Raw genomic sequence first — 26,534 nt, 5'->3', positions numbered from 1 at the left:
ACCAAGTTGGCAAATAGACATTGGTTAAATGAACCGGGGATCTTTATCTTGGAGAGATAAGACTTGGCAAGGGTTGTGGACATCATTAAGTTATATGAAGGGCAGTCTGAGAAATTAGACTTGTTTTGATTGGCCCCAGACAGCAGAACTCTGAACAACGGGTGGAAATACAGGCAAAGAGAGGCTTGACATAAGAAACAATTTCCTAACAATTAGAGCTGCCCAAAAGTGGAATGGCTGCTTTGGTGGATATGTTGCCGGTATTTGTCCAGGGACAAAGTTTAACTGAGGCTCTGTGAAAGTAGCTCCAGAGGGCTGAACTAGGTCACATGCATGTTATAAAGCAGATTAGCTCAATTTGAGAACTTTCTACTGAGCAGAGCTATTCAAGCAATGGAGAGCGCTCTCTCATGAAGTAGCAATTTCTCTGAGATTCAAGCATTCTCATAAAGTCTAAGCAATCAGGGGTTGGTTAGGGATTTTGTAGAGGGAATATGATCTGGGTGTAAGGTTGGATTAGAAGCCTTCTCATGTTCATTTCTGCCTAATGACTCTGTTAAATAAAATATGTACAATCTGAATAAATTGAAAGTATGAATGAATGTGAAATGAACAATTACTTATTTGAAATATTCTAGATCTTAAAAAGCCCTACACATCCCAAAATATTCATAACAATGCTTTATGTAGTTTAAAAACAAAACAAAAAAAAACTAAAGAAAATAGGTTATTGAGCAGGGAACAGCTGAACACATTCGAGTGTTAACACAATATTGTTGTGCCAAGTGAAATGACAAATATGACTGCAGAAAATGGCTATAGACATGCCTAAACTGATACTGACTTAGGGACCAGAAGAACAATATAAGGACAGCTAGTAGCGCAATGGTTAGAGCACTGGCCCTTGATTCAGGAAGACCTGAGTTCAAATCCAGCCTCAGACACATAACACTTACTAGCTGTGTGACTCTGGGCAAGTCACTTAACCCCACTGCCTAGGCTAAAAAAAAAAAAAAGTAAACCCAAAACCAACAACAGAACAACATACCCAATGATGATGATCAACCTGGGTTTTCGGGAACAGATGATGAAATGTAGTTCCTTCCCCTTTGGTAGAGAGGGAAAATGTTGCAGACATTGGCAGATGAGGTCATTATTCTGACTGGTTCTGCTTAACAGCTTTTCTTTCTTAAAAATGAGGGTTCAAGGAGGGAGAATTGGAGTGGGGGGAATGGAGCAAAAGCATTTCTTTTGTTTCTTTCACTCGTGTCTGACTCTTCATGACCCCTTTTGGCGTTTTCTTGGCAAAGATACTGGAGCGGTTTGCCATTTCCTTCTCCAGCTCATTTTACAGATGGAGAAACTGAAGCAAACAGGATTTAAGTGACTTGCTCAGCATCACACAGCCAGTATTTGAGGCCGAATCTGAACTCAGGTCTCAGTGACTTCAGGCCTGGTGCTTTACTCACTGAACCACCTCGCTTAAGTGCTTTACAAATATTACCTCATTTGATTCTCACAATAACTCTGGGAAGTAGGTGCCATTATTATTTCTATTTTACAGTTGTGGAAACTAAGGCAGACACAGGTTAAGCCCAGGATCAGAGGCTGAATTTGACTTTAGGTCTTCCTGACTCCAGGCCTAGTGCTCTATCTGTAGTAGGTGGGGTGGTATCTACAAATATCTTGTTAAAACAAAAGGCATCAATAAAACTTTTTTTTTGTGGGGGAAGCTAGACAATGGGGTTTAAGTGACTTGCCCAGGGTGACACAGCTGGTGTTATGTGTTTGAGGTCAAATTTGAACTTGGCTCCTCCTGAATCCAGGGCCAGTGCTCTGTCTACTGTGCCACCTAGCTGCCCCCAACATTTTTAAAAGATTAAAAAAACCCCACATATTTCCAAATTTTGTGAATTTTTGGAAGTTACAAAAGATTTAGATCATGAGCTGTAGAGACTGCCAGGCGTTCCCATAGCTCCTTCTCTAGAACTCGCGTTCATCATACAGCTAAAGCCATCTTTGCTAATAGGGCCCCATCATCACATGTCAACAACAGTTTATATTTATTTTGAGTAAAAGGGAAAATATGGAAGTGTGGTGTTTTACAAAAAAGTTGTGCTGGTTATGAACACAGAATTTATACAGTCTGATGCTCCATATAATACCAGTGTTCTACATCTCTACTCTCCCAGCTTTCATCACTGAATATGACTTAGTTGTGGGAGTCAATAGCCTGGACCAGGCATGCCAGGAAACTTCTGTCCATGTAAAGCTATGCCCCTGAACAGCCCATAACAGCATCTCTGAAGCAGTGATAATGTCACTGAATATGGCAGAGAGGCTGCCTATCCATCCCCCCCGCCCCAATTCTCTATGATTCAAAAGGTGTGGAAATAGTGGTAAAACACGAGTCTGTAACATTTCCTTTATTGCTTACATTACATATTAAAATGGATACAATAAATTCCTTTAAAAAAAAGTAAGGCACATGAAAAGCCTTATGTGCAAGTTCCATACTATTTAAAATTCTGATTAATTAGTAGAAGCATTCTGACAAGAGGAATAGAGACATCTACAAAAGATATGATGCATTTTTCATGCAGGATACCTGAAGCAAAGTTACACATATTCTACTTCATGGCACAAATAACCACAAACTAAATTCATTTTTGCATATGGAGAGCTATATGGCTATAGTTACTAGGGTATAATATTAATTAGCCTTTTCACATATATACAGAGTTAGGATTTTGAAACATAAACATATCAATTGTATAAAATTTGGGAGGAAGACAATCTTGAGCTGCATCAGCGTTCTTTTTTCATGACGTGATGAGATAAGGGATTTGGCATTTCCAGTCTTTCTTTTTCCGTAAGTCCCATCGATAACCTCCAAAGGTGAGTGTTATACAATACTGAAGACCATGGAAAGATACTGTTCATAAGACACTTGAATCCAGCCATCCTGATCGGTATCATAGCGCCGGAATATATCTGTCAACCTCTGAAAGAGAAAACAGATCACAAGATTCTGGTATTTACTAACACAATTGAGGAGATTTGGGCACAGTGTAAAGAGCACTGGGCTTGAGCATCAGAAGACCCCAGTTCAAAGAAGTGGCTACGCTGCTTGCTTAGGCATTTCTCAATTTAAGTCTTAGTTTCTTTAGTAGGAAATTAAAATGAATACTTGCATTACTTGCCTCACCAGGTTATGAAAATCAAATATGTTAATGTACCCATAATGCACTAGAAGAACAGAAAAGTATTAAACACTTACTATGGGCCTAAGCAGCTGCTACTGCTACTGTGACCTGAATCCATTCAGGCCTTAAGTAAATTGGAACCCATGAAGGGTTTGGAAATCAGTCCATCTAATCAGAGATCCTCTAACCTAGGGTCAAGAAATCTCTGACCTTTAGGAAGTAAAATATTCTCATTTATGTCCACTGTAACGATACTATATAATGAGAGTATATACCCGTGAATTATGAAACAAGGGTTTCAGAAGAATCATAACTGTAAGAGACTCAAAAGGACATGGAAACACACCTAGCATGGCTTGGCTAAGTGTACTGACTACCAAAGAGGATGACTGTGCAATCAGTAACATATGGCAGCAGCTCTTAAAGCGTGGTTCAGGGTCCCCAAGGTCAAAACTATTTTCACATAGTAAGATGTTTTAAATTCTAATACAGTAAACATGGATGGATGAACAAAAGCTCTTTAGGGTAAGGGGAAGTGTGGGAATCCTTAATAATATTTAAAGGAGTAAAGAGGTCCTAACACCAAAAAGTTTTTGAACTGCTGACGTGAAACATATATCATCATGGACATGGTAAAGGAGATGGATTTTCTGGGTAGCAAAATACTGAAGGAACTAGAGGAAGGCCTCTTTTGTCTGGTGTTGTCTATGGACAAAGAACATGGATGAGAAGGTATAGATGAGCTGCAATCTTCATAAGCTCGTCATCAGCGGCGGGAGTGCCCAAATTAGATAACAGATCCACTACAGGCAGTAAAGAAACAACAGACTACAGGAATGATATCCTATTAGGTCACAAAAATCTGCCTCTGTTTATGGGCTTCTTTTCCCCCCATAATATGAGTTTGTTAGGTTAATTAACTAAAGCTTTGCATGCATGTTTTTAATTGTGAAAGATGAGTGGTGTGTTTGCTATTTCTCAACAAAAAGGGCACATTCCCATCTCTTCCTGCCAAAAAAAATTCACGTGATATTATCCTCAACTGATTGTATTTTCCTGCAGGCTCCAAAATACTCACAGCCCTTGCAGATTCTTCCAGAAAAAGATCAGTCAGTTTCTAGATGAACTGGTGGCCAGGACTATACTTTGGAGTCAGGGAAGTTTAGCTAAGTTAACATGCCCTGAATCCAACATAGAAGATACAAGCGGCTTCAGGAATCCCTCATGGGATCCCAGATTGGTAGAGTATCACAGTTTCTAAGTGGTCAGAATCATCTTCATTCAGGAACATCTGTAATTTATTTTTACAGGTGAGAAATGAGTAGATAAGCTGCCCAAGGATACTGGTCTTCTATCACATGATTTCCAGTCAAGTGCTCAGAGGGGCTTAAGAGTACAATACATTACCTCATTTTTTATAATTCAACTTTTTTTGCTAAGACACTTCATAGCACATCTCACAAAACACATTCAAGAAACAATAATTCAACATTAGAAGAACCTTACAATGCAGAAAACAGGCAGAGGTCAGATCCCTTTCATTTGGGAGACAAAGAAAAAGTTAAAAAAAATCTGATTCCACAAGACACCGGTGACAACAAAGAGAATAACACAGGTTATTTTTTAGAGTATATACCCCTCACTTATGTGTTAACCTTTAGTATGGAGGGGAGATAGGTAATGAGCATTTATTGAGCACCAACTCTGTGCCAGGCACTGTGCTAAGCTTTACAAACATCTCATTTAATAACATAGTTGGATATACAACCAGATTTTCATTTTTCATGGATTCTGCACTTGCAAATTAGTCCACATGCTAAAATCTATTTGTAACCCCAAAATCAATACTTGTAGCACTTTCCTTTATTCATGGACATGCTGAAGAGAGTTGCCCAGCCGAGGTCAAATAAGTCTGATGTTTTGTCTTCTCGATTCAACTCTTGTACTGTAAACAAGTGGTCTTTCTGTGGTCTTAGTGCCATGTTTTTTGCATTTTTGTCCTTATTGCTGGTGATTTTGTCGTACAAAATGGCCCCCAAGAGTAGTGCTTTAGTGCTGTCTGGTATTCCTAACCACAAGAAGGCTCTGATGTGTCTTACAAAGAAATCCGTGTGCTAGATAAGCTTTGAGCAGGTGTGAGTTATAGTGACGTTGAGTTCCGTGTTAATGAACCAACAATGAACCAGCAGTACATCCAGAAAAAGAAAGAGGAAATTCACTGATCTGTACATGAGGCCATGCCAGAGAGTGCTAGCAAACACAGTGTAACCTGAGGCTTACAGGAACCTAACCCAGTATTTCCCCTGGGAGCAATGGTTCAGTATTGGATAATTCAGTGTCTGTAGTGACTTTATGGAGCATTAACCACAGCAAATGATGAAAATCAAGTGTATGTACACATATATATGTGTTCACATATGTATATGCTCACTCCTACAATTGTCCACACACACACACACACACACACACACACACATACAGTTTTTTAGCCAATTCTAGAAATTTTCCATTTTAATAACCCACAATTTCAGATGGGAATATGCAACTAACACTGAGAAATACATTTAAAAAACCTCATGGTGTATTGGTTTGTAACTTGATCTCACGACGAGACAAGCACTATAGTAGCCTGCGTTAGTCTGTATGTCTTTATTTTAAAAAATAATGTGTAGAACTGAATACTTCACAAAGAAGTCGAACGATGCTCAATAAGTTACAGAGAAGTTCCATCTTCCATGAACTATTTCCATTGAAGCTCAAATCCCAAGACTGGTCTTATCCCTACATTTCTTTCCTAAATTTCAAGTATCCCAGTACGGTTTCAAGTCTTCAATGCACATTTCTTTCATTATTGATAGTCTCTGAACCTATCAATATCAATTCTCACAGAATTACACTGACATTTCATTCTAACAAATCCCACATTTCTCTGTCCTCATTCTCCCTCTACATTTCAATTCCTGAGGGAAGAAGCTCATTATGTTATCTACCCTAGACTCTATAGTCTCATAGTAATCACCTTCATTTGGGTTTTGTTATTTGTTTCCAAGAACTAACAATGGCTTAGGAAATAACATGTCAAAGTCCTTTGGGGAAAAGAAGCTTCTGGGGCTTCCCCCTCCCCCCCTCCCTTATTTCCTTCTGCCAGGGAACACTTCAGGACAGGATGAATAATGTCTTGGCTAGGTGAAAGTATAGGAGGCAGAAACATTGGTCTGACAGAAACACAGGGTTCATGTCCTTATCTTATGCCTGGATTATTTCGACAGCTTTCTAATTTCCCCACTTCAATCTACTCAATACCATGCCATCATATTTATGTCATTTTCTTTCTCAAAAATCCTTTTAAAGGGGCAGGTAGGTGGCTCAGTGAATAGAGCTCTGGCCTTGCAGTCAGGAGGACCTGAGTTCAAATCTGGCCTCAGACACCTGACACTTATTGGCTGTGTGACCCTGGGCAAGTCACTTAACCCCGACTGTCTGACCAAAAAAAGCAAAACAAAACAAAACACTGCCCCCCCCCCATCCTTTAAAAACTCCTTAGTTTCTTTAGGATAAAATACAAACTCTTAAGCCTGGCATCCAATGCTCTTCAAAATCTGGCTCCAACTTAAAGAGTTTCTGAGAAGGAAGGAACCTTGGAGATTATTTTAGTCCAAAGATTAACGAATCTAATTCTTTTACTTTAGAGATGAAGAAACTAAGGCCAAGAATGGCTCATGATCACAGATGTTATGAAAGGGATTCTTAATTCAGGGTTTTTTCCATTATACCATACTGAGCATTTCCAAGTATTCTGAAAACTGCTATATAATTTTTTAAAAGGGGAAATGTCTATCAGAAACTCTAAAATATAAGCCAGGGAATCTGAAGAAAACCAAACAATGAGGTCATATTGAAGAATAATTCAGTGCATATGCAGTGTATGTCATCTAAGGAAGTTCTAAGTAATGAATTCCCAACTTCTGGGTGTCTCCCAAACCAGAATCTAGTATATGAGGGAAGTTAAAACCGTTTCACCTTAATGTAGGGGTTTTAAGCTGGGGTCCATGGACTCTCAAGTGGTCCACAATAGATTTCAAGAGGCCTATGAACCTGGGATGGGAAAAAAAAACCCATCTTTATTTTCACTAACCTCTAAATGAAATTTAGTATTTCCTTCAATCAAGAATGACAAACAAAATACATTCTAAGAAGAGGTCCATAGGCGTTAACAGATTGCCACAGGAGTTAGATACACAAAAAGTTAACAATGCCAGCCTTAGTGGCAAAGTCTTAATACTTTACAGTCAATACTAAGTAATCAATAAAATATTTTACAAATAAATTGCATAAAAATTCACTAATGCTTTTTTACTTTTCTTCACTTATGCATTTAACACTTCTATGAATGTAACTACAATTCATCTGTGTATGTATGATAGCATGCATTATGTATATATACGTGTAAAGTTTCTCCTTAATTACCTGTAAAACAATGCAGCCTTGAATGAAATCATCAAAAGCAATCTGTCCTCTTCCTTGTCTGTCAAATTTTCTGATAAGGATATCATGAAATTGGTCAGATAACCGATAACCTTAAAGAAGAGAAAATAAAATAAACAGAGTACCAGGAAAAGTTTAAATTACATATGTTAATCTTTTCTAAAATCACTAATTTTCTACAAGTAAAAAAAAATCTCTAAAGGAAAAAAAGAACACCTCCCAAACCAAAAAACCCCCATAACCAAATCAATCTCCATACCCAACTTTGAACAAATAAAAAGAAACAAGTTTTACTGAGTTGGGTGGAGGATAAAACTGTTTTTGTGTTTATACATGTGACCATTAGAATAGGGCCTGGGGGCAGAAAGGTGAACTAATGAACGAAATCATCAACCTGTGATATCATTGGAATGGCAATTACAAACTCTGAGGTTTTGAAGCTATTTCTCTTATTTTTCAGTCTGTAATTCTTTGACACAAATTCAAATTCTGGAAAAGTTAGTGATTAAAAAAATCCTCCCAGAGTAGAGAGAAAAATGAATTAATTATTCTCTGCAGAAAGCCAATGGGGAATAACTTTACTCCAACTACTGATGTCGATTTACTCATCCACGGCACTAGATGGTGCTATCGTAGATTAAAAAAAGAAAAGAAAAAAATAGCTTCTATTTAACATACACACACCAAAAAAATACTGATGAGCCTCCAGACGAAGATGCTTAAATAATTTAAATAGCTATCAAATCAAGGGTTGTCCTAGTATGATTATGACTCTAAAGATGGGCTTGAAAATTTATGAAGCCCAAACCAAATACGAAGTAAAAATTTTTTAAAGAATCTGGTTGACGCAACTGAATCCCTCCCCCCAAAAAGGAAAGATAAATTAAAATTAATAAAGTTTTGATAGAAGAAAGCCTAACCAGAATGCCCCATATACTTCCAACATTTGTCAGGGACAAACAAAAAATTGAGGAACACTGATTTTGTTGCTGATTTTTAAAATTATGGTTTGACAAGAGCTACCAGTCACAGCTATGGCTGAAGGCTAGAATGTAAGCTAGAATGCACTGAATATATCTTCTGATATTAGAAAATCAGCTCTCAAAACAGTCAAGGATGAGTATACTTGTTAGCCATACCTTGGATAAGGGCCTGAGAGCTGTATCTTTAAGAGAGAAAAAGCATCTTACCTATTTTTCCCTTTTTTTAAACTTTTATTTCCACTATGTACATTACCGTTGTACTCTTACTTATTCAGAAGACAAGCTCCAGATGCCAAAATATTTGCATTTGATTTTCAGGTTCGTTGGAATCTTTGCAAGGATAAGTTATACCTATTGTCTGAGTGAATTTCACAGTTAATTACCTATATGGTTAGCTTAATCATGTCACTGATAAAGTATTAAACATGCAAAGAAAAATATTTATATAATACCTCCACAGGAACTCAAAGCACTTTACTATTTCCTAGAGCAGGTTCAGCCTACTGCCTTGTACATAATGTGAATTCAATGAACATCTGTTGACTGACAACTATCTTGAAGCTTGCCTATTTCTCCATGAGGTAGCTAGAAATGCTAACGCTGTGCTTTCAAAATCAGAACACAAATACAAAAAAATAAGGCACATAAACAAGCAGGAGAATGAACCTCATGTTCATCCAGAAATCAGAGAGATCAGCCTCACCATACTTATTGTCCTCCACATTTCCTACTTAGGCAGTAGGTGATTGTAGTAAGCCATGTTGTACTACTTGCTTACTTGGAGAAATTAAGATCCCCCTCCATCTACAGATGCCAAATCATATAGCTAAAGTAGAGCCCTGACCATGTCATCCCTATGCTCAAGCTCCTATAGCTCCTTAGCAACTCTAGATAAAAGAAAAACTCTGGTACATAAAGTTCTTTACCATGTGGCTCCCACTTATCTTTCTAAACTGATTTCAAATTATTCCCCTTAACAATTACATTCTAGTAAGACTGGCCTCTATCTTCTGTTCCTCATACACAACAGTCTATGTCTTGCCTCCAAGCCTTTAACCAGGCTATCTCCCATGCATGTAATGTACTTCTCATCTTCACCTCTTAGAATTCCCAAATTCCTTCAATGCTTACTTCAAGGCCAGCATCCTACAAGAAACTTTTCCTTATCCTATGTTGTAAGTATCTCTCCCATTACCCATGTATCTATGTATTTAAACTTTACCCTGGACAAGGAAAAGAAAGAGGCATGGGAGTACTTCAGCTCATTCCTATTCAGGTATCTATGACTGTTCCCACTTTACTCTTCTTCCAGTATGAATAACTGAGAAACAGAAAGATTCTTTTCAAACTCGAAGTTGGGAAAATGAACTAGGAAGACAAAACATAAGCTACTGAGGAAATGCACAGAATGTAGTTATGTAATAACTGATGATAGAAAGGGGAAAAAATCTGCACTTTGAGACTTCCATCATGAAATCAGCCAGATCAGCCTTGTTGCATTTATTTGAGTGCTGGATATGTACTAAAATCACTTCCCTTGACCTACAGTAGGGGTTGTGGTTTGTCTTTCATTCTCGAAGACGACCATGACATCGGGGAGGTGATGCCATGACATACAAGTGAATTAGATTTAGGTGAGGGAGGGCTGTGCAAAGTCACCAACCTCACTTTCTTCTCCAGAACGATCTGGGTCTAAAGGCCAGATAGAGATCAGCGCTGGAGAGGACCCTGGATGCACTGGGAGACCTTGGCCTTGGACAAGGTCTTTCACAGGTTTCAGTTTGACTGAAGCAATGCCTAATCAGTGATTAAGCCTAGGTAAGAAATGACACCAAGAATGGCCTCTTTTACCTAGTGGGGAAAAAAAATCAACCTGAGAGAGGAAGACCTTCAGCTCTGGGTTTCTCGCCAAAACAGAAACAACTGTAATTTACATTCAGTATGAGCTAATCAGGGCCCAAACAGTGACCAAGTGTGGCTTGGCCTGGGACGTACTGTTGGCCAATCAATGACAGTCAGAGTAATTTGGTTTTAAGGCATGGTCCTTAAGAAAGAAATGTAGCCCATAAACCCCAAGACATCTTGCAAGGTTTCAGAGATCAAAATTTACATTCCTTTGGGCACAGCACCTGTAGGTAAGGGTATGATACCCTATGTGGACAGAGGGAAGGGAAGGGGGGGGGGGAGAGAGACAGAGAGACAGAGAGAGAGAGAGAGAGAGAGAGAGAGAGAGAGAGAGAGAGAGAGAGAGAGAGAGAGAGAGAGAGAGAGAGAGAAAGGTAGAGAGGAAGGAAAGGAGGGAGGGTGGGGAAGGGGGAAGGGGGGGGAGGCTGGAGGTGAAGTTGGAGCCCCCTTAGCTTGAAATTTGTATTCTCTACCTGAAAGGGTCATTATGGGGAAAGCACTCTGCAAACTTTAGAACACTACATAAATGGAAGATATTATTGTCAAGACAGGTATAAAATAGAAAATATAAAAGGAGCTCCTGGAGAGCTACAACTGATTCTGCCTTTCTTTGTATACTTAGCACTTAAGCATGATGCCTGGCACACAGTAGGTGTTTAATAAATGCTTGTCGACTAATCCTTATTTAATTTAGGTTTCTTGCTATAATAAAATCAAATATGTCTTCTAATAAGCAGTTTTCTTTATTTATGGACAGAGAAAATAATTTTTCTTAGGAACCAAAGTTAAAGATGCTTATAACTAAGCTAGAATTTCCATTTCCTTCTAATTACAAAAAATCAAATAGCTTTTAAAGAATTCAAGTGTGAAAGGTAAAACAAATAGGAACTCTCAAAAAATGGGGAGATTATTGAAATTTCTTAGTTTCTAAAAACACTTTCTATATTTAGGGGGAAGGAATAGGAAATGAGAAGAACAGACTTAGAATAGCCAAAAATAAAGGTTCAAACAAGAATTTTCTCTTTAAAGCAAAAAAGTACACAAGAATTCAGGTTTCAGTGAATTCACTTCTAAGATTCCCACAGGCCTACCTGCAATCTGGTGACCAGGAGAATTCTAACTTAACAACTATACTCTCCCTGGTTAGTCACCTATACCTATGCAGGTAAACATTTCAGTGTAGCCAGAGGGATGGGCAAAGATAACTGACGTGGTACATTAATCATTCAGGTAAGACTTTAGTCTGCCTCTCAAATAATGCTTACATTAAGGACTGCTGGTCTAGCACTTTTCTCCCCGATCTTTCTCAGAGCCTCAAGTTCTCTAGCAGTATGCTCGTCACAAACCCAGTTCCTTCTGCTCACTTCTCTTGACCAGCATGGGAATGAGTTATCGCTGCTTTCTGCTAAAGCTCTTGCCAGGCTAAGGCTACCAGGAGGACACTGTCCCTAAGGGCTCCAGTCCTTTCCATTCCCTAGACTAATTTAAGTTGACTCAAAAGGCCACTGATCAAAAGCTTACTACATTTAAGGCGCCATGCTAAGTGTGGGGGGATAGCGATAAGACATGCCCTCAAAGACTCTGCATTCAAAATACCTGTCTTCTGTTTTAGTTGGCTCCTGCAGCCCAGCTGACCAAGTAGTTCCATGTGTTCTCTTTCTTTTCTAGTCCCCACCAGACAAATCTAGCTCCATTTTAAGGCCCCTGATTCTCATGTGGAGATTCTGTGGCTGAGTCCCCCAGAACGAGATGAAAAGTGCCCCTCTCTCCAACTGAGACAGGCATGCACCAGGCCAGTTTAGCCTTCTCAACCCAACCTCTATCCATTTCTGTTTTGTATAAACGAATAAATACCAATGTTGCATATCTACATTTAATACCCAGCAGCTTGAATATTTAATTTTACTTAAACTCATGAGACACTTTTAAACTATAAATATTTTCCTAACATAGAGCGTGATGAACTGCACATTAGATTACAAATTGCTCCTTGTAAATTTTTTAAATTTAAAAAACACTAAAAACAAACTGAGATATGCTATCTTGCTAGTATCACCACTAAAAAACTTCGGGCAAGTCATTTAACACCTTAGTTTCTTCATCCAAAAAACTCCATCTCCTCTCTAGCTAACTCACAGATGTATGAAACTGCTTAAAGCTTATAAAGCACTTTGAATCATCCAGGAAAGGTACTATATAAGTATTTTTCTCAGAGCAATTCAAAACCAAAATTCTTTTAAGACACGCAAGGTTGACATACATATATACACAAATACACACATGTATATTTGTTTGTATGCATGTATGTATGTATGTATGTGCGAGATATTCTTGAGAATGGGAAAGAACAAAAGTTCTTTACTTCTTATTTTTAAAAATAATTTTATTTACTAAAAAGCAAGCCCTGATAATTCAGAAAAGTTTTACCTAGTTAGTTTTCTAGTATATATTTTAAATGACATCACAAAACTAGATTCCAATTCAACCTCAGATTGGTTGTCTACAGTTTTCTTTTCATTCCTTTATTTCAAATTGTTTACAAAGCCACCATTCTCAATTTCACTTAATCACTCAACTTCACAACAAACGAAAACTTTGTATAGCCCTTATCTCATTTTGGACAAAACTGTATCACAGTAACTTATGTCTCATCTCAAGATAATGTCTGGAATGTAAATAAACAAAAATTTTAAATGAATTTGAAACTAAAGCCCCAAAGTCAACCAAAAAAAATGCTAGTAGGTTCCAAAATGAAATATGCCATACAATAAGAGTAAATGAATTACCAAAACCTGATAACGCTAGCTTTAGTTCATTTTTGTCAATCATTCCAGAGTTGTCTCTGTCATATGTCCGGAAGACATTCTGCCAATCTGTGATATACTTCCAAACTCCAGTGAATTCACTAAAGTTCACTCCTGCTTTGTTTTCTCGGTCAAACATCGCTAAACCAAAAGGGAAAAAGCCACAACAACAATATGTTAACAAATATCATACCAGAACATGTTCATACTGCAACAGATTCAGTTAGGTTATGTTAAGGTCAGTCTAAAAGGGAAGTTCATGATTACCAACAATTTCAGTCTTCTAAGACCAATCTTTCAGAGAGAGAGAGAGAGAGAGAGAGAGAGAGAGAGAGAGAGACAGAGAGAGAGAGACACAGAGAGAGAGAGAGAAGAGAGAGAGAGAGAGAGAGAGAGAGAGAGAGAGAGAGAGAGAGAGAGATGCACTGAGGTGACCACATCTTTGTTCTGCTAGCAGAAGAACATGGTACTTGAGAGGTTGAGATTATGTGCTCGATTCCTGGATAGGCTAGTTAACTCTACATAGAAGAAAAATTGTGTGTTATAAATATGTATGCTTAACCATTAAGAAAAAAGGAGTGAATGAACATACATGTGTCAGGATACACAATACTACTTCCACAACCCCTTGGAGGATCAACTTGAGGGCAGATTATCTTTTGCCTTTCTTTTCATTCTCACCCCTTAGCACAGTGCCCAGAACATAGTAGGTACTTAATTAAATGCTTTCTGACAGACTCAATATTCACGTCCCCATGATTAATACCGTCAAAATCAAATCCAAGATACAGTTCCTGTCAGAAGGAAGCCTTTCTTCTGCAGATATCCTACAGAGATATAAAAACCTTCATCTCCAGTCTCTACGTATGCACAGCATTATAAAATGGCCCAAGACCACACAGATAACTGCCATCCTAGCTAGTGTCTTTATATATAGCACTCCTAGTCATGTTCTCTCGTTGGGGAATCACAATAATCCTGTGAGGTAGATAGAGAACAAATTCTATCCCCACTTTACAGATGAGAAAACAGAGGCTCTTTGATCGGTCCGAGGTCATCCATCTATAATGTGGCAAAGCTAGCGGCTGAACACAGATTTTCTGACTCAAAGTTCAGCGAGTGTTCTTTCTAATTTTGCTGATGTCACAATTACACATACAACTATGTACTTGTGCCTCTAGGTACAATGGGAAAAAAAAAACAACAGACAGTGAGTCAGGATGCCTGGATTCTAGTCCTGGCTTTGTAACTAACTCTGTGTGACCTCTGTCAAGTCATTTGCTTTCTATAAGACTTTTCTGATTTGTAAAATTGGGGATGGGGGAGGAGTGGAGATGTGTGTGAATACATTTCTTAGAGTTGGGGTACCTCTTAGCTCTAAAAATCCAACACAAAAAAATTAAAAGATATGATTATAAATAGGCACAGAATAATCAATCAATCAGCACTGTTTAACATTCCTGCCCTCTTCTACTTGTGGGAGATACAGTATATTCACAAATAGAGATACAGGACATACACAAATAAATAAAACATGAATTTTGAAGGGGGAAAAGATCTTAACTAGAAGCATCAGGAAAGGTCTCTTGAAGATGTAACACAAGGGGACTCTTAAAGGGAGCTGGGGATTCAAACCATAGCATTTGTTTAGGGGACTGTGAAGGTGAGTACTTCCAGATGAGGAACAGCCTATGTAAGGGCAGGAAGGTGGGAAATAACCATGGCAATTCACCAGATTTGGGTTGGGGTATGCGTGTGTGTGACGGTTGAAGGAGTCAAGTCTACCTTTCCTTACTGTCAGTAGAAACAGTGACATCAGGAAAAATGGATGAGCAAAGATGAGCTCAGTTTTAGACATGCTAAGATGACTTGGGGACATGGCAGACAGCTGAACTGGTATAGTTTTTACTTACATATGATTGATCTGACAGTCACAGGATTAAATGGAGTCCATGTGCCTAAAACAACAAACAAAACAATTTGGACTAAACATGATGAAAAATCATTTTTACAGGAAACAGGTAGAATATTGGCCAACTCAGATCTACAACTTACAATATCTAAGACAGTGACTTCATTAACTTTTGAGCTAAAATAAGATGACAGGACAACTTACCAAGTTAAAATATGCAATCTTCTTCTCAAGATCTTAACCATTTACCACGAGCACTGTTTTTTGAGTGAATTATGTCCCTGTGTATTTTATACTGACCAGAAACAAAAATATTTTTTAAAGAGGAGGGGAGAGATTCCTACAATTACTTTTATGGGCAAATCCATCTAAAACTGTTTCAGGAAATTATCTGATTTGCACATACTCCTCAGTTGTAGAAAGTTATATGAGATAAAATCATCTAAGATTGTTATATCTTGATTTCCAATTTTCAACAAAATTACTGGCCTGCAAAACATTTACTATAGGGGCAGCTAGGTGGTACAGTGGATAGAGCCCCAGCCCTGGATTCACAAGGACCCGAGTTCAAATCCAGCCTCAGACATATAACACTTACTAGCTGTGTGTGACCCTGGGCAAGTAACCTTAACCCCATTGCCTAATCCCCCCCAAAACAAACAAAAAAACCATTTACTATCAAAAGGTCCTTACTCATTAACATCTATCAACTTCAAAAGTGAGCCCTCTTCATATCTTACTTCTAGGGACAGCAGGTATTTTTCCCCTCTGTTACCCAGTCTCCACCTTTAAACTGCTGAGAGAAGCTGTGCTGAGGGTCAAAGAAGTTGGCTAGGCTGGGTTATCTATTTTTAAATAAATCTGTGATGGCGTCTATGTGGATATTCCACCTAATGTTATAAATCCCAATTTATCCATACTTGCTCATTCTGTTCAGCTCTTGCCCATGTCTCCCTGTGAACCACCCACAACATGTCAGGGCTTGGGGTGGGGTGACTTATTCATTCTCTTGAAAGTCAACAGGACATAGAACCTCCTTCATCTCATCCACTGCTCTCACTGACTGACACACCTATTTTTGCTAGGACATTTCTGTGATCTCTTTTTACTCCACTTCTAGTACACAATTCTTTTTTATTTTTGGTAACACCCTAACAGCCTATTTTACACTCACACTGCATCTATTGTTTTTTATTTGACTTGCAACTCTAATCCCTTGGAAACTAAACTGTTTCAGGATTTTAAGCCATATGCCACCTTCAGAAGAATAGTGTTTAAAAAGATGGGCTTTTGTTTTGGGGAAAAAAACTTAACAGTTACTAAAAGCGTTATATAATTTCTCCAAGACAATTCAGGGCATCCTCTTTCTTCTAATTCAATTTTGGGCCCAGCTTATTGTCTCACAAGATCTGTCCAAGGATTATGTGCTGACTGACCAGCTTTATGGGCTGTCTGGCCACACAGATAATGTAATCTGAACAATGAACATGTTTTATCTGTTTGGCTTTTCCACTGTGGATAACTCAGCCAACTTCTTTTAAGTGATCATTCTCATTCAGGAGAATCTTTACTGTCACAGGACTTGGTATTATTAACACAAGCAGGAAAGCCCAAAGGCCTTTATCATGTAAAGGCATTCACTCCTCTGGTTTTTTTTTCCAGCTTTTTATTTAAAAAAAATTTTTTTTAAACACCCACCCCCACCCACCAATTACATGTTAAACAATTTTTAAGTATTTGTTTTTTCTTAAGTTGAGTTCCAAATTTTATTCCTCCCTTCCTTCCTTCCCCCCCACCCCCGAAGGTGGGTAATCAGATATAGGTTAAATATGTGCAATCATGCAAAACATTTTCATATTAGTCATTTTATACAAGACTTAAATAAAAGAAAAAGAATGAAAGAAAGTGAAAAACAGCATGCTTCAGATTGTATTCAATCAGTATCAGTTCTTTGTCTGGAGGCAAATAGTATGTTTCCTAATTAATCCTTTGGGATTGTCTTGAATCATTTATATTGCTGAGAACAGCTAAGTCACTCACAGTTCTTCATCAAACAATATTGCTGTTACTGTATAAAATGTTCTCCTGGTTCTGTTCACTTCACTTTGCATCAGTTCATGTAACTATGCAGGTTTTTCTGAAATCATCCTGCTTGTCATTTCTTATAGCACAATAATATTCCACTACAATCATATACCAGCTTGTTTAGCCATTCCCCAATTGATGGGCATTCCTTTGATTTCTAATTCTAAGCTACCATAAAAAGAGTTACTATAAATATTTTTGCACAAATAGGTCCTTTCCCCTTTTTTGGATGTCTTTGGGACATATACTTAGCAGTGGCATTGCTGGATTAAAGGATATGCACTTTTATAGCCCTTTGGGCACAGGTTCCAAATTGTTCTCCAGAATGGTTGGATCAGTTCACAGCTCCACCAACAGTATACCAGTGTCCCAGCTTTCTCACATCTCCAACAGCCATCATTTTCCTTTTTTGTCATATTAGCCAATTTGATAGGTATGAGGTGGTTTCTCAGAGTTGTTTTAATTTGCATTTCTCTAACCAATTCACTACTCTATTTGTATTTTGCACTGGATGTCCTCTATTACAGGGGCAAAATGTCTTTGGCACTATAGTTCCTTGTTTTTGGTTTTTTAATCTCATTTGATATTAATAATCAGGCACTCAAAGTTGTATATGTTGTAGTATTTTTCAATGAATCTTGTGATTTTAATATAGGTTTAGAAAATATCTGACCTTAGACAAGTCACTTAACCCCGACTGCCTAACAACAACAAAAAAATCTTGCTGGAAACACATTTTAAGGAGGTATTTTGTTCAAATTTTGTTTTTTTTTCAGTCAACAAAAACAAACACAGTACAATGTTGCAACCTCTGTCGACTATATGACTGTAAAGGTATGGTTTGCTGTAGACTTATCTATAAAAGCCTACCTATTCTATTTATCAAGAATGCTCTCAATACATGTAAAGATAATTCTCATGAAATTTTTGGAGGGACAGAAAGAAGGCATATGGGTTAGTAGTTGCTGACATTTTAGCCATCATCATCTTTTTTCCCCCCCAGAAGCAACGGCACCCAGGACTTTTCCCAAGAGTTTAGCACCCTCCCTCTCAGCTATCATTAGAACTACTCTCTCATGGCACTCAAACTTTTTATTACCTCCAGCATATAACTCCTCTGGATACACTCATACTTGGTCTGGTCCTGGTGTTCCTCCTGCCTCTTTTTTCTTTAGTGCCATTTCTATTTCTTCATACAGTACACGAGATACTGTGATATTAGTCCAAATTAGAAGCTTTACTGTCATTGATGGAGAAAAAAAATTAGCTTAAAAATAATACTGGCAATTTTCTACTTTCTGGTCTTTCTAGCATTATTAAATTTAGTTTGAGTGATCTGGCTTCAAAATTTAAAAAAAAGTTGAAAAAATTTCCTTTACATGTAACTGGGAAAAGAAAAAAAATTTTAAAAAGGAAAAATTTCAGCTAGTCAATGTTTACCTATTTTTTAAAACTAGATTTTTAAAAACTATTTTAATTCTTACCTAAAATAAGTCCTTGTTGTATGCTTCATTTTCAAAGGAGAAAAACCTTGGCGACTGGGAAGTGTTAAATATTTTCCACATATTTATAAATATCCACATATGCTAGAAATTTCTATTTTTATTGCTGAAGATTTCATTATACTGCAATAAATGGATTTTAAAGAAATATTCAAGTGGAATGCAGACATAAGCAAAAGATTACTGGTGATCCCTTTCAAAGTTATTATGGTATTCAATGGTACTATTCATTTTTATGTACTTCTATTGATCTAAACTGTACATGAATTGATACATGAATGAATTTAAAAGTATACCTTTAAGAATCAGAAATGAATGAGATAAACATCTTTTTTTTTTAAATGGAACTTGGCTGGTCATCATGTGCCTCTCAACTACAGCAAAAATGACAATTCCCCACATTTTACTGACTATATGGTTACAGTTTTCAAGTTTGAGTGTTTTCCTTTCAAGAAATGGAAACTAATCTCAAAGGCATTACCTTTAATTTAGCTGCTTACTTCTTTTCCCTTCAGTCACATAAACAACTTAATTCAAAATCAGGAATCTGGCATGTTAATGCTTATTCCCCCAAGCAATCCCCACAGACATTGCTCAATTGAGCTCCCTAGGCCTCTAATCAATACAGACTTTGTTGCATTTTCTCATTATATGGTTGGGATTCCAGATTTGAATACTAATTACTTATCTTACATTTTATAGGAGGCAAGACAGATTGACTAAAGAAAAAGGTTTCTAAAATCATGAATTTTCTCTGCATCTTTAGCTCAATACTTTATTGTCACAAATTACTATGGCTAAAAAATTCTATCAGTTGAACAGTGCCCAGTCAAACTCCTACAGATGATCCTCTCTGAGCACTGCTAGGCTGGTCCTTGAAAACAAATACTGCCAGATCCACATTGCAAGCTGTTCCAACTTCATAGATCTTGCCAGGGCTTATGATCTTCTGGCAGAGCCTCCGAGAACAATTCCACAACAGGGCACCAGAGTCAGACCAGCATAGAGGCCTAATTCCATTAGCAATTAAGCTAAATCCTAGCCTTTTTTTTTGCATCTATTATTAAGGGGAAGTTGGCATTGTGACTCTTCAAATGGGAGAAGATAATAAGCTCTCATTAACAGGTAATTTATGAACTCTGAATCTCCCTCCATTCCAATTTAGCCTTTAGAAGTAGGCCTTACACTACTACTACATAACATGGGGACTACAAGCAATAATGTAGGAAACAGACGAATGGTGTCACTATGTGTGCTGGATGGAGTGAATGCAAGAATATATAGGAATATATTGAGAGAAATAGGTTCTACATATGCCCCAGCTTTCATTCATTTCTTTTTATGATGGGACCTCCTGAAGGGGAGAAACCAACTCTTAACATAAAACACAATGGGCACATTCACAAGTAATCAATAAAGTTAAATAGTAATTTTAAAAAATTAAGGCAGAAAATCACCAAAATGCCCCCTAAAATTACATGTTTTACTTACTATTATGGAAAGCTATAGGATGATCAGAAAAAAAAAGTTTAAAAGAATAATTTTTTCCCTCATCTTAATGTTAAATCCCTCATTATCATAATGTTAAATACAAAAGGGTTAAGTAAAAATTCCTAAACTCCTGAAATAGCTTATAATAAATCTTTTTAATGGAAAGCAAGTGAACAGTCTTCTTTTGTCTTTCTGTATACCGGCTGACCTCATCTTTCCTCACAGTCATTTTTAGTAAACTTTTCTATGGAAACAAGTCTTATAAAAGGGCCAGTGTATATTAGTATGAGTTCACATAAATTATTCAGGATCTCTGTAACCAGATTTAACAGGGAAGTACACACAGTCCCACACATTTAATAACAGAGAGTGAGCATAACTGGGTTATGCTACTTTTAAAACTACAAGTTTCCACTGAAATCAACAAGGAATCAACCTAAGTCAATTGTATTGAAATGTACTAATAATATAGGTTTTGGTATGGTCCTAGGTCAACGGGCACCTGTAGTAAGGATTGCAATCATACTTAATATAAAGATGGAAGACAAGAGAATGTGATGTGGGAAGAAGTATGAGAATAGAACAGAATTTGACTGTGGCTATGGGACCAGTTGGTTCAAGTTGCCTAACTTCATATGATTTAAGCTCTGATGGTCCTAATACAGACCAATTCTTGTGAAAATATAAATCAGTTGAGACCTAATGAACTAATCAACTCAACTAATCAACTCAAAATAATCACAAATACTGGAAAAGTCTCTCAGTACAAAAGTCCCTTGGAACGTTACCTCTGTATAGGTATTGATTGCATAATGTCTAGATCTATTGTGCATAGGAACCAGGGCTAGTTTGCCATCTTACCAAACATCCATCAGATGATTGTGAAAAATGATCCCCCTTTGCTTTGAACTTTAAATAACATTAAATATCATTTCCAAAGTATAGATGTCAATTTTTTTGTACCCTTATTATCACTTACTTTTTCCATAACTACTGACATCAGTTACATTATAAGCAAAATGGACCAGAATTAATGATAAGTGGGTTATAAGGAATAAAGAAAAGAAGAATTGATAAGCAGCAATGTTCTGGGGATCTGTGATAGAATTTTAACTTGAAACTGTCCTGAAGAAGAAAAAAAAACTTATGCAGGCACAAGTTATGCACAAGTTGATTTTCTAAGAACTGACATGTAAGTATAAGGCCAAACCCAATTCCCCAAATAATAAATGGTCAAAGGATATGAACAAACAGTTTCCAAAAGAAAAACTGCAAAATAACAGCCATATGAAAGATTGTTCCAGATCACTAAAGCACTAGAGACTTGTAAATCAAAACAACTCTGTATCCAGTAATTTGGCAAAAATTACAATCGGACCTCCAAGTCTCTTTTAGGCCATTTCTAGACCAAGTTGTCCTGCTTATATCTCCACTCAGGCCACCCTTGTTAACCCCCTCCCTCCAGAGTCATTGAGCCACTCTGCCCCTGGACCCTGCACTCTGATGAGTTCCTGTCCTATGTTTCCTGGAACTAGGACTTCCTTGCTCTTCCCAGTCATTCCTTTAGACCATGTCCTTGACACCTGCCTATACTCTTCCTTCCCCTCCTTTTAGCTCAACTTCCCCTCTTACAATGTAAGTTCCTTGAGGGTGGGGACTGTATTGTCTGCTTGTATTTGTATTCCTAAGTATGTAACACAATGCCTGGTACATGCTAAGTGCTAAATAAGTACTTTTCCCCTTAATTTTTTCATTCATGTTGCAAGGACTGTGGAAATGTATGAATTAGTCTAACCATTCATTCTGATAAACAATTTAGAATTATGTTAAAGTAATTGAAATGTCTATATCTTCTCATTCAAAGATCCCACTACTCATAACACTCCAGGAAGTAAAAGACAGAAAAGATCTAATATACACCAAAATATTTATAGCAGCATTTTATGTAGTAGCAAAGAATTGCAATCAAAGTGTTTGTTGTTTTACTCTTCATGACCTCATTTGGGGTTTTCTTGGCAAAGATACTAGAATAGTTTGCCATTTTCTTCTCCAGCTCATTTTACAGATGAGGAAACTGAGGCAAATAGGGTTAAGTGACTTGCCCAGGACCACACAGCTATCTAATGTACCACATAGTTGCTCTGAAATCAAAGGAGAAGCCCATTAATTGGGGAATGGCTAAACAAACAGTGGTGCATGAATGTGATGGAATATTATTGCGCTGTGATTAATAATGAATATGAAGAATGAAGAGAAGCATGGAAAGACTTATATGTGCTGATGTAAAGTATGCAAAACTGGGAAAACACAAAGTATATGGAAAGAAAAAATAAAAGAATGAAATAGTACTATGTATTTATATATGACTATATATAACTGGCCCTTAAGAAAAGAGAAAATATACTTGCCCCACCTCCTTTGCAGAGTTAGAAGACTAAGGCTGGGTAATATTGAATATATTGCCAAACTAGGCTAATACTTTGGTTAATTTTGGTGAACTGTTTCCCCCCTGCTTTCTTTTCTATTTTTTTACAAGAAGGAATGGTTTTCTGGAAAGAGAAAGAAGAAAATATTTGGAAATACAAGTGATGTAAAAACAAAAGGCTATCACTAATTTTTTTAAATGAAAAAAATCATATACATCTGGTAGTTCTATCTTTAATACAAATAAAAATGTTATGAGGATCGCCACTGTAACTACTATGTTAATACAAGTTGTCAGTCACCTCTCATCAAGGGAAGAACAGTCTTTCAACTCTTTTCTAAATTTCAAACTGAATCAAAGCTCAACTGGCACACCTTCAATTGAAAAGCTTCCATAATAATAATGAATGGGTTGAAATGCATGCATAAGAGATTGGTTAGTTAGTGAAATAAAATTTCTCCAACTAGACTTATTACTTAGGGGTCTAACTGCTACCTGATTAATAACTACTGTCCTTGAAGAGGCTCAGAATAAGAAGCTGGAACCTCATATGAAAATAAATGGAAACAAGACAAAACTGGACCTATAAGAATGAATCACATATGGAAACCCCAACAGTAGTTTTATTCTTCTTATCCTAGACTAATAACAGTCCCCAGAATGACTGACTGTACCTGATTAGGAACCCACTATATAGTAAAGTGCTATATCAGTATCATCCGATATCTCCAATCATTTCTATAGCAACTTAACCCTGGAGCTTCAGCAGTTTCCATAGCAACCAAGTTCCCTTACATGTGCCACATGGATGCCCTCCAAAACCTTCAACAACTTGCTATATCAATTTTACTTGAGAATCCTATTGGTTCCTTCTGTGGCCTGATCAGAATCTCTAAGAAGCCCTAAACATCAGGGCCTAAATAATCTTTCTGCCTCTAAGATTTGTTTCTGCAGTTAAATGCCTTACTTTTCCCTTAATATTTAAATATACTAACAATTTTTCCAAATACTTCCTAATTTTTATACATCTAATACTTAACTAAATGAACAGACTACAACTGCATTTATTAAGTGTGTTTACTATATGTCAAGCACTGTGTTGAACAATGAAGAAAAATACACAAAAACAAGATAATTTCTGTTCTTGAGTAGCTAACACTCTAATAGTGGAAGACAATGCCTATAGCCATTACACAAATGACACAACTGAAGTACCTCAAAATGGAGACCATTACAGTAATCAAGAAACTGTCATCAATTCCAATCAATCCCAAAATTATGTGCACAATATACTTTAGTTTTCTCAACTCCTTTGCACTTGGAAAATAAAACTAAGGAAAAGGCAAATCAAAGGAAAAATTAAGCTTGCAGTTTAAAAATCTCACTAACTACTAAGTCACACTTACCATTGGATAATGCTTGTTGAAGTTCATTGTCAGATATTACTCCACTCCTGTCTTTATCAACCCTATGAAATACATGAAATATGTTACAATGATGATTAAAAATTAAAGAAATATAACAGAACTGCTTTATACTGCCAAAGACAATTAAGCCCATAAGTTATGTAAGTTTATTTTTCTTCAGAATACAAATTCAAGGCTTCAATTCTAGCACAATTCCCACTAAAATTTATTTAGCTTTCCTACTTCAAATTATTTATCAGACTACCTTCTCCCATCTTTTCCACTCTGTCCTGGTCTTAGCTAATGTATTTCTCAAAAGAAGACCACAATCTCTTTGGCTACTTCAGAAGCAAAAATATAACTTTATCTGTATATCTACACACACAGGTAAATAAATTAAAAAATCATTCAGAAGTGGTGGCACGCGCCCTATAATCCCGGCTACCAGGAAGCGGATTCTTAAATTCAGGAGTTCTGAGCTGCAGTGGACTATGCAGATCAGGTGTCTACATTGTGTCACTAACAAGAGGCCCAGGCAAGAAAGGAAGGTCAAAGATCACACGCTGGATGAGTCCTGGGATCATCTTGGAAATAGCCCCTTTACTCCAGCTTGAGTGGGATGGGGAGACCCAGTCTTTAAATAAAGAAAGAGAAAAAGAGAGTGAGAAGAGAAAGAGAGAGAAAGAACTGTATTTGAAGTTCTTTTGCTGGTTTCTAGTCACTATACTTCCCAAATCACAATTCTAGGTCTAGGAATGAGTCATGTCACTGATTTAAACTTCTCCTAACTTCTGGCTTTTGTCCTCTATTCTACCTATATCTGCAGGCTGATGACCTTCTTTGTTCTTTTGAAACCCTTTCCTGGCCTTCTACCTGCTTCTTTATAGACCACATCACACCTACCACAATCTCCTTTTCCAAACTCTAATTTAAAAAACCTCACTTTCAGATATGCAGTCATTCAGCGACAACCAGTCCCTGAAGATTTCCCCTGAAGACAAGGGGAAGTATTCCCTACACCAAGAAAACAAAAATGATGAAAGCCACCAACCAAAGCTGTTTCTCTATTTTTTTCCCCTAGATCTCAGGCATATAGTTCTAATCATTACAGAAAAGCAAGGTTTTCTTCTTCTAAATTTAGCATTCTCCAGGTTCTGCAATGACTCTCAGCCAAGTTACACACAACTCAGAAGAGGACCTGGTGCAGCGGAAAAATCTGAAGTGAGAGGATCTAAGTACATCCTGACTCTGCCTTTTACACTACCTTTGTGACCTCTATGGGCTTTAGATTCCTCTTCTATCAAATTAAGGGTTATCAAACTGGGTCAGCTCTAAAATGCATTCTAGCTCTACAATCCAGCGATCTGGAAACACCACTGTATCTGAAGATCTGGGGTTGAAATCATAGACACACAGGACAGTCGATACTTGAGTTGGAGGCAAAGGTGCTGAACTTAGAAAGAGTTTAGAGGAGCTGAATTAAAATGTACACCATTAGTGACCTTGGGCAAATCGCTCTAACTGCTCTGGGCCTCAGCATCCTCACCTGTAAAATGAGGGGGTTGGATTAGGTGGCCTCAAAGGCCCCTCCCACCTCTTAATCTAGGACACTACAGCCTACGGGCACTGGATGGGCTCTCGAATGTCAAGTGTGAGGCCGCGTGTGTTGCGTGCGTTACGTGTAAGCGGGGGAGCTCTGGGGGATGATGGGAGGGACGCGAAGTTTGGACGAGGCACCGGTTCCCATCCCTGCTGACTCCGGTTGGAGCAGCCTAGCCTGGGGCGGGGGAGCCCGGAGGTGGGCTGGAATACCAGCTCTGCCACTCAAACTGCGTGCCCGCCCCGCTGGGTCTCAGTTTCCTCATCTGTAACACGACGTCCCTTTATAGGAGGAGGGCTGAGTCAAGGGTCACCCGCTAGGACCCTGAGGCGGGTGGCGGGGAAGCAGAGCAGAGAGGCGGTGCTGCGGCACACGGGGGGGAGCCGAGGCAGGACCCCCGGCCCCAGCCGCCTCTCCGTCCAGCCCTGGCTGTGGCTGGGGGCGGACCCTCCCGGGAGCTCGTGGGGAGAGGGGAGACCCGGGGCAGGGGCCAGCGCCATCCTCACCGCTGAAAGACGTTCCACAGGAAACTCTGGTCCGGGAGGGACGCGGCAGCGGCAGGCCCGGGGCCAGAGCCGCCCCCAGGGCCCGTCCGGTAGTGGTAGGTGGCCATGGGCCGGCCGAAGCAAGGGTAAGACAAGCAGCGGACCGCGAACTGGAGAGAATGGCTCAGCGGGGTTCCTCCACTTCCGCTTTCTTGAACGGGGGCGGAGGAGCCGGAAGAGAGGAA

At 38.2% G+C, this 26,534-nt stretch overlaps 1 protein-coding gene across 2 annotated transcripts; it reads right to left on the bottom strand.

Moving 5' to 3' along the window:
- Nucleotides 1-2,411: 2,411 nt before the first annotated feature.
- PDCD6 (programmed cell death 6) lies at nucleotides 2,412-26,534 on the bottom strand. Of its 2 annotated transcripts, none has more exons than XM_020985681.2 (6): nucleotides 26,311-26,534; nucleotides 24,205-24,266; nucleotides 15,297-15,341; nucleotides 13,372-13,524; nucleotides 7,674-7,783; nucleotides 2,412-3,004 (listed from the first exon to the last, which is right to left on the bottom strand). In XM_020985681.2, the coding sequence occupies exons 1-6, from the start codon at nucleotides 26,415-26,417 to the stop codon at nucleotides 2,906-2,908; spliced, it is 576 nt and encodes a 191-aa protein (XP_020841340.1). In that variant the 5' UTR covers nucleotides 26,418-26,534; the 3' UTR covers nucleotides 2,412-2,905. The 2 variants fall into 2 exon arrangements, with proteins under 2 accessions (XP_020841340.1, XP_020841339.1); XM_020985680.2 differs by having other exon boundaries at nucleotides 13,366-13,524; nucleotides 26,311-26,532.

The sequence above is a fragment of the Phascolarctos cinereus genome, unplaced genomic scaffold, assembly GCF_003287225.1.
Source record: "Phascolarctos cinereus isolate Bilbo 61053 unplaced genomic scaffold, phaCin_HiC Scaffold_4;HRSCAF=312, whole genome shotgun sequence".
Taxonomy (NCBI): domain Eukaryota; kingdom Metazoa; phylum Chordata; class Mammalia; order Diprotodontia; family Phascolarctidae; genus Phascolarctos; species Phascolarctos cinereus.
Note: the sequence above shows the minus strand (reverse complement) of the source record. Positions and strands in the feature narration are given on the sequence as shown.

What these genes read in the sequence shown, in the direction of transcription:
- PDCD6 (XM_020985680.2), bottom strand. Translation starts at nt 26,417, where the DNA reads ATGGCCACCTACCACTACCGGACGGGCCCTGGGGGCGGCTCTGGCCCC. An exon ending in GACTGTCAGATCAATCATAT is followed by an intron (nt 13,525 to 15,296) that starts GTAAGTAAAAAC and finishes CTTTTGGTTTAG; the next exon opens with CGATGTTTGACCGAGAAAAC. An exon ending in GCTAGCGTTATCAGGTTTTG is followed by an intron (nt 7,784 to 13,365) that starts GTAATTCATTTA and finishes CTCTTCTTTAAG; the next exon opens with GTTATCGGTTATCTGACCAA.